The sequence below is a fragment of the Orbicella franksi genome, chromosome 11, assembly GCF_964199315.1.
Source record: "Orbicella franksi chromosome 11, jaOrbFran1.1, whole genome shotgun sequence".
In the NCBI taxonomy this organism is placed as follows: Eukaryota; Metazoa; Cnidaria; class Anthozoa; order Scleractinia; family Merulinidae; genus Orbicella; species Orbicella franksi.
The window spans coordinates 8245072-8254323 of record NC_138155.1 but is presented as its reverse complement, the minus strand read 5'-3'; the positions used below and the strand labels follow the sequence as shown (position 1 = coordinate 8254323).

Below are 9252 nucleotides of genomic sequence, written 5' to 3'. Positions count from 1 at the left end.
GCCATAACTGAATCTCCTGCGGTCGGGAAGGTCCTTTCCAGTTTGCTGGCAAAATTGTTGAGTTTTGGACTTTCTAGCAAGATTTAATTTCAAATACATATACAGAGAAGAGTTGACGGATGCAAAATTCATCCCATGGATAAGATTTGAATCGAACATTCTACTATCGAGGGATCTGTAACAGCTGTGCTGTAAACTGTAGCCTTGCAAGAAATGTTTGTCATCAAGTAATCACATATTTGAATCCGCGGTTGAAACCAACCGTGGATATAAAGGCCTTAAAAAGGCCATTTCAACAGACGACCGGGATGATACTAGCTATCCATCCATCCATCCATCCATCCACCCATTCATTCTATACGTGTATGCAGATGAACGGCTCGATGGATTCACAATCACAGACATAATGCATATTTTACCACTCTGCCCTTAGTCCTGTCACTCACTTGATCACTTACCCTCTTAGAATCTATATTATTACTGTAGACGTAAAACCGTAGATAAATAAGGTCGCTTCTGGGATCCGGTCTCCTGGCAAAAACTGTCGCTATTTTTCTCCTTGGCCCGCCACAGGCAAATATGCTCCAGAGTGAAAAATTATTAGTTCTGATGTGGATAGCATCCTCTTTAACCGCGAAGACCGCCTGGGGTTGACTTACTTTCTCCGATTCGTTGGGTACTCTCTCCCAGTTTGAACAACCTATACAAATAATAGTGGCGTTTGCGTTATTATCTATTTTCTTTCTTTTCTGTTAAGTTTAGTTGACGTAGTCATGGCCATGTCTACATCTATGGTTTTGCCTATATCTATTCCTAGATGCCATATTTATGCCTGTGCTTATCACGCCCGCGACCATGTCCATGTCCGTGCCCGTGACCGGTCACGTACCCTTACCCGTACCCGTACCCGTGCCTTTGTCGGTGCCCATGCTCGTGGCCATACTATACTGGTTTGAATTACATTCACACTTGTTGCACGAGCACTGGTGGCTGAGTACCACTTCAAAACAGTACTGCATTCAGATACTGGTATTTCAAGTACCCAGGTACCATCTAGTGGCCGAGTACAAGTTCGAGACCTTGTAGCTGGGCGCGCGCACTGTGTCCGACTTCTGGTCTTAGTTCTTGGGAAAAAAAGGTGTGTTAACATTGGAAGCCAGAGAGAATTGTACTCAAGCACCTTGCTTGTGCGTCCAGTGTGAACACAGCCTTAACCTACGTTCACACTTGGTGCCCAAGTACGGTACCCGAGTACGTTTCACACCGTTTTTCCCAAGTCGAAGTACTCACTCCAGAATTTAATTTAGGGCCCATACCCAAGTATAAGGACTCGACCTTGTACTCAAGCATGACTAAATGCTACTTGAGTACTTGGAGCAGCCGGTGTCTAAAGGCAACACTTTTTTGTTCGTTGTCCAGAAAACAGAGCTCGGGCAGGAAGTATAACCAAAGCCTTAGATTTTTGCATTCTACCCTCAAAATTTTTTGAACTTTTTGGAATCGACGACATCCGAGGCCCCATGAGAGACAAGCATGACCTTTCAAACTAAAGTGTAAAACAACAACAACAACAACAACTGTTACCTTCAGCAGAAAACTGCCCACATCTGTAAACAATTATCCGTTCCTCTTTAGCTTTGATCAAATCTAGGCAGTGTGGAACGATGATTTCTACTGGTTCTAACAGGTGAATGTCATGCGGCCCGCATTCAATCACGGGGGAAATAAGAGTCCTATCGCTTGTCTCTGGGATATCCCTCAACAATGTTGTTTCATCCAAGAACACTCCAAAAAAGACAGACTGGTTTATTCCAGCGAAAATTGCACAACCAGGAACGATGATGCGGACGTCAGACTCCAAAGGTGCGCTCAATTCTCCACCAGCACTAGTGAATGTGGCTTCTAATCTTGTGATGTATTTTGCAAATGACGTGGGAAGGTGATTGTGTAGAGTTTCGTTGCTACAACTAGGTGAATCCACCGAAATCCCCTCGTTTTCAATCTGAGAAAATAAAATAGTAACTTTTTGTTACAACAACTAGTTAGAAGCCGTGTGTGTACTTCCTTTCTTTTATATTTAGAGCTACATATATCGCGATTTAATTAGAAATCAAATATTACCAATGTTTGAAATCTAATGACGCAACACAGCTGAACGAGAGAAGTATACGTTGAGTCTATTTTCAAATGCTAAAAGTCCGCCGTGGTACATGACGTTTTCCAAAACGACTCGTTTCGTCTGAAAGAAAATTGTTTCTTCTTTAAATCAGTGAAATAAAATTTTGGGCAAATAAAATCTTAAACGCCGAGGCAGTAAACTAAATGGAGCTCTACTTGATCCTGAAACGCGACCTTTGACCTCAGCGTAACAAGAGAGGATAAAAAAGCTTCGTTAGTTTTTAATATTTCTCACTGATATCTCTCCGACATAGTTATATAGCAAGAAAATATTTTTAAGCATGAAATCTTTCAGGGTCAAGGAAGGAGGTAAAAGTTACATTTTGACTCATTAACTTTGTTCATTGAAAACTAAGGTTGTTAGAATGTAACGAATTCCATGGAAGGGGAGAGACGGAGGGAGGATCATTTAACAGCCTCCCTCTCCATGACCTGGGAGGATGATTCTACACCTACTCCTAAGGGTAACATCATTTTCAAATATACTAGGTATGATAACAGTGATTGCTTAGACTAGCCTTCTACTTAGCCCTACGTTCCCCTGCCAAGGATCAGTCACGAGAAAAAATGAAAAGGAGTTCCTAGAAAACTATTTCTATAGATTCTATACCGCTGACTGACTTTTAGTGGCACCACTGAAACGAAGGTCTGGGTAGAAATTATCAGATACCCCATTTGTCTTATCCAGTGTTTGAAAATGACCTCCACGGTCAATATGGGGGTTACGAAAACCAACGTCGGGTTGTGGTACGGGCTTCGGTGATACCATGACTTTCAGTCTCCCTGCGTCGTTTGGAAGTCTCCTTGGCTGCCCATATGCAAGATTGTCGTGTCCCATAGTTTCCTCCATATTTTCCTCCGTGCCCATGCCCCGTGACAGAACATTGGTTATCAACCGTCTTCTGACATTGCAAAAACAAACATAAAATGCTTTGATATTTGTGAGGTAAACAACTGATAAGAATTATAGAAAAATGTTATCTACTTGTTCAGGACCAGAACTTGATATAAATTAGCCCGTATCGTAGACCAGAGCATTGTTTTCAGTTACCGTATGTGTCTGTAACGTTTGCTGCATTTAGATTAATGATAATAATAATAATAATAATAATAATAATACACACATATATAGTGAGCGTTCTGGCACAGCACTCACGCAACACAGTGCAAGCGTAACGCTACTCCGAATCTTTAGATGGGGAGTAGCGTTACGCTTGCACTGTGTGGCGTTCGCTTGTGTCCAGAACCCTCACTATACATGTGTGTGTGTGTGTTACGCAACAGCACAGCAGTAAAATTGGGCGAAATAGCGGGTCCAGCGAAGCTGCAACGTCTGTAATCAATATGCGCGGATGTGCCCTTCACTAGTATATACAAAAAATGTGCCAGAGTTTTTTCCCTATTGGAGAAGTGTATGCACAGTGTATACGCCGACATGGCTGCCGCAAGATATTCGTCCGATGTTCTGAGAATGTTCTACGGCCCAATACCGAGGGAGGAAAAAACAAACCTTCCCGAACCGTTAAAACCTGATCTTACCACACTATTTGACGGGTTCCAAATATCCCAAAACAATTTCCAAGAATGGCTCCGTGTGTGGAGAATGGATATATCCGAAAGGAACCCAAGCAAGAAAAATCTTTTGAAGTTCGCAAGAGGAAACAAAGAAAAGATCACCGATTTGGTTGGACAAGAAACCCGAAGGTTAAATAGCGCCAAAGTTAGTTTTGGGTTACAAGTAAAGTTTTCAATAGAAAGAAACGGCGAAACGCAATTCATGGAGGACTATTTCGAAGACGGCAAACCGCACGTTTTCGAAAGGAACGATGAGGAACAGATAAAACAAAAATTCGATGGATTCATTGAAACCGGAAAAGGAGAAATAGAGCACTGGTCTGAGAAAGGATCAGGATGGGTGGTTGAAAAGATACAGATCGCGTACGTGAATGTTGCATGCTATCAGCCGTTTCGCGGAGGGAGCTATTTGCCTCTTCCAGCCAAACTGGCAAAAAAGAAAGCAATAATCAACGTGCAAAACAAAGACAACGAATGCCTGAAGTGGGCGATCAGAGCCGCTTTATTCCCTCCGAAAGACGGAAAGAACCCGCAAAGACCAAGCAAATATCCGGCTAAGGACGGTATCAACTACGTAGGCATCGATTTCCCCACACCGGTAAAACAGATAGAAAAGCTCGAGGCACAAAACCCGAAACTCGCAATTAACGTATTTGGCTGGGAAAACGATTGTGTGATTGTGCACCGGATAAGCCCAAAACAAGCGAATGTGCTGCGGATAAACCTGATGTTAATCGAGTCAGGGGAAATTCAGCACTATTGTTACGTAAAAAGAGAAAGCGCTTTGCTTTTCGATCAGAATAAGAACAGAAACGCAAAGCACTTTTGTATGCTGTGCTTGACCGGTTTCTCAAAAGCAGACTTGCTCGTGAATCACAAAAAATATTGCAAAGGTGTGAATGGCAGGCCGACAAGGATCGAGATGGCAGAAGACGGGAAAAACATCCTTTCCTTCCAAAACTTCAAAAAACAGATGAAGATGCCTTTCATTATTTACTCGGACTTTGAGGCAATTATAAGAGAGATTCTGGGCTGTGAGCGCGAGAGAATGCAAACAAGCCACACAGAGAAGACCGAAAGGCACGAAGCATGCGGTTACTCTTACCTTGTGAGAAGCGATGGTAAAGTGGTAGGTTCGAATACTTACAGGGGCGAAAACGCGGTGGGGACGTTTTTAAGTGACGTTCTGCGGGAAGAGGAGAAAATAAGAGAGAGTTTGGCCACCCCGGAACCGATTGTTATGACGTGGAAGGACTGGGAAAATTTCAAAAAAGCAACTGATTGCCACATTTGCAACAAAACTCTGATAAAAGACGAATTCGTGGATTCTTTGCCTGTCTGCAAAGTTGAAGAAGCGGGTGAAGAAGGTGAAGGTAAAAAATGGAGTTATTGGGGCCAAGGACACAAAAAAATGTTTCTACATGGCACAGAAAGAGCAGAAATGGGGCGTTCAAAGGTTAAAAAGACTGGAAGACGAAAAAGACCACTTGGAAGCAAAATCACAGGAAAACTGTAAGTACTGTGGAAACTCTTTACTTCAGAAAAACTTCAGAGACGCAGTAAAGGACCATTACCACATAACGGGCAGGTACCGCGGAGCCGCGCACAGCGAATGTAATAAGAAGCACAGGCGGCCCAAGCTCTCAATGTTATCCTTTTTTTTTTCCTTTTCATGCGAACGTTCAGGCTAACGTGACATATGGCATGTACTATTACATAACGACCGAATTTGACCACGCGAAACATGACTCACGCCTTGCAGTATATGGAGGTGTTGTGTTACAACGGTTTGAATTTATAAAGGTTTGTATGGGAATGCAACGGCTTTGCTTGAAAAGCCAATTATTCTTATATTTTGTGAATAAAACCTACTTACCCTGTTGCTGTGTTGTATTCTTTGTTGTTTGCCAGCTCCTCGGGCCGATCTAACGCGATTTCGGCGAGTTATGGTTCTGTGGGTTTCCACTATTAAAAGAAAGACAAGGCCGGACACTGATTTCCGGAGTGCCCGCCGCTCGAAGCGAATAAATCCACTGAAAATAACCCTGCCGGCTCAATTCCTCCGTAGAATCGAAGAAGAAATGTTGAAGTTCCATGTCAGTTTACTCGCTACGCGATTCCGTCCACAACGCCTTCGCAACGATACATTTATTTCGAGATTGCTTCGCTCGCAAACTCGACAACAGCCGCGTCACAAAAGTTAGGACACTTTCGCGGCGTTGGGTAACTATAATTAGCCCGACCGGGGGTAGTCAGCAACGATTTGTCAACGGTCAAACCAAAATGCTCCCCGGGTAACCGGGCACTCCCTTTATGGGTTTGACAACTAAAGCACGAGGGTACCCGGGGAGCATTTTGGTTTGACCGTTGACAAATCGTTGCTGACTACCCCCGGTCGGGCTAATTATAGTTACCCAACGCCGCGAAAGTGTCCTAACTTTTGTGACGCGGCTGTTGTCGAGTTTGCGAGCGAAGCAATCTCGAAATAAATGTATCGTTGCGAAGGCGTTGTGGACGGAATCGCGTAGCGAGTAAACTGACATGGAACTTCAACATTTCTTCTTCGATTCTACGGAGGAATTGAGCCGGCAGGGTTATTTTCAGTGGATTTATTCGCTTCGAGCGGCGGGCACTCCGGAAATCAGTGTCCGGCCTTGTCTTTCTTTTAATAGTGGAAACCCACAGAACCATAACTCGCCGAAATCGCGTTAGATCGGCCCGAGGAGCTGGCAAACAACAAAGAATACAACACAGCAACAGGGTAAGTAGGTTTTATTCACAAAATATAAGAATAATTGGCTTTTCAAGCAAAGCCGTTGCATTCCCATACAAACCTTTATAAATTCAAACCGTTGTAACACAACACCTCCATATGCTGCAAGGCGGGAGTCATGTTTCGCGTGGTCAAATTCGGTCGTTATGTAATAGTACATGCCATATGTCACGTTAGCCTGAACGTTCGCATAAAAAGGAAAACAAAGGGATAACATTGAGAGCTTGGGCCGCCTGTGTAAGAAGGTGCGAATTAACCCCAAGACGGACCCAATACCAGTTGTATTCCACAACCTGAGGGGCTACGACGCACACCACTTGATGCAAGCGATGTCGCAACTGCAGAAAGAGGTGAAATGCGCCGCCAACAACATGGAGAAATACATCACATTCTCGGTCGGAGGCCTGCGTTTCATCGACAGCTTGAACTTTTTGCAAGGAAGCCTTGATTCACTTGTAAGAGCTACACCGAAGAAGTTATTGAAAATAACATCAACGATTTCAAAAGGCAGCGACCTGCTTTACAAAAAAGGGATCTACCCTTACGAGTACATGGACTCAGGGGAAAGATTTAGCGAGACAAGGCTTCCTGACAAAGAGAAGTTTTACACCAAGCTGAACGACGATCACATAACAGACGAAGAGTACGCGCACGCGCTGGCTGTCTGGGAGTATTTGGAATGCAAAACGCTGGGAGATTACCACGATCTTTACTTGAAAACGGATGTCGCGCTGCTGGCGGATGTTTTTGAGAACTTCCGAAACCTATGCCTTGAGCAGTACGGGTTGGATCCGGCGCATTATTACACGTCGCCAGCCTCTCTTGGGACGCGCTCCTGAAAAAGACGGGGGTCGAGCTTGAGCTCTTCACAGACTACGAAATGCACCTCTTCGTGGAAAGGGGAATGCGGGGCGGAATCTCCATGGTGAGCAATAGGTACGCCAAGGCAAACAACCCGCTAGTACCAGGATACGACCCCAGCAAGCCAAAAAAATACTTCATGTATCTGGACGAAAACAACCTTTACGGATGGGCGATGTGCAAGCCCCTCCCGATAAGAGGTTCTAAGTGGAAAAGCGTCATGCCCACAGAGGAGGAGATTCTTAGTATGAAAGAAAACGCGAAGAAGGGGTGCATTCTCGAGCTCGATCTCGAATATCCGCAAGAACTGCACGAGGAGCACAACAGCTATCCCCTGGCGCCGGAGAAAAAGTCCGTAAAAAAGGAGTGGATGTCGGACTACCAAAGGGGGTTGATGAAAGACCTGGACCTGAAACCCCCGGACAGCAAGAAGCTGCTGCTAACGTTTCATGACAAAAAGAACTACGTCGTGCATTACAAAAACTTGCAGTTTTATCTGAAGCAAGGCATGAAACTGAAGCGTGTGCACAGGGTGCTGGAGTTCGAACAAGAACGCTGGATGGAGCCTTACATCCGGATGAACACAGAGTTCAGGAAGAAAGCGAAGAGCGACTTCGAAAAGAACTTTTACAAGCTCATGAACAACTCCGTTTTCGGCAAAACCATGGAAAACCTGCGTAACCGCGTCGACATAAAAATAGTGCGCAGCAACGAGACGGACAAAATAAGGAAATTGATCGCCAGCCCTTTGTACTCAAGGCATGTTTTATTTTCAAACGACATGGCGGGGATAGACATGCGAAAAAGCAAGCTGCTTCTCAACAAGCCGGTCTACACGGGGATGACGATCCTCGACAACAGCAAGATCCTGATGTACGACTTCTTTTACAACGAGCTTAAAAAGCAGTACGGCTCAAAGTGCGAGCTGCTATACACGGACACCGACAGCCTTCTTGTCGTGATCGAAACAGAAGACGTATACGAAGACATGAAAAACAACATGGACCTTTACGACACGAGCGTCTACCCGAAGGATCATCCACTTCACTCAAACACCAACAAAAAGGTCTTAGGCAAAATGAGAGACGAATGTGCAGGAACCCCTATCGCAGAGTATGTTGGTCTGAGACCGAAAATGTACTCAATCATGATGGCGGACGAAAAAAATATCAAAAAAGCGAAGGGCGTAAAAAAGAACGTTGTCAAGAAACAAATAACGCATGAAAATTACAAGGAAACGCTTTTCGGTGCGAAGCAGCAATGGCATGGAATGAACATTCTTCGAAGCGAGGGACACGAGATCTACGGCATGCATCTTAACAAAATTTCGCTTTCGCCATTTGATTCAAAGCGATGGATAGGTGACGATGGTATCCATACAAAAGCTCACGGGTACACCAACATGGATATATTGTCAACATTAACAGATGATGAACTAAGAGGGTTGGAAGCCGAAGTTTCAAAGTTTCTCTGGGGGTAACTGTGTGTTTGGAGGGACAACGAGCAGCTCTTCACGCACAAAGCCGCGCTTGGGGCCGTCGCGCAGATAGAAGAGAACGGGTTGATCAGGTTTGGAAAAAGATCTTTCAATGCTGTAAACTTTCAAAGACCAGATTGGGTCTGTGGCCCTTTTCATGCCCCCTTCAAGCTCGCCCGGCTAGTAGAGATAACGAACTTGGACAAGAGAGGGGAGTAGTTTTTTCGTTTTTCCCAACCGGCCTCGAATAAGGTGTCGACGGCCTCGCATAAACAGATTTTTCATTGATGGCAACAGCGGGTTTCTTGCCGATAAGGCTTGTGACCTCGTTGTTCAAAGCCGAAACAACTTCTGGAAGTCTTTTCACCCAGGCAATGGACCGCTGGCC

At 44.6% G+C, this 9252-nt stretch overlaps 1 protein-coding gene across 1 annotated transcript in view; it reads right to left on the bottom strand.

Moving 5' to 3' along the window:
• Positions 1–173: 173 nt before the first annotated feature.
• Positions 174–9252, bottom strand: part of LOC145502418 (netrin receptor UNC5C-like) — a 30857-nt gene continuing 21778 nt past the window's right edge. Inside the window, exons 2-4 of the mRNA XM_081481747.1 lie at positions 2849–3080; positions 1585–2002; positions 174–700 (exon numbers count right to left, since the gene is read on the bottom strand). Of these exons, the coding sequence (XP_081337873.1) occupies positions 396–700; positions 1585–2002; positions 2849–3080 (955 nt within the window). The 3' untranslated portion in view covers positions 174–395. The remainder of the gene's footprint in view (positions 701–1584; positions 2003–2848; positions 3081–9252) is intronic.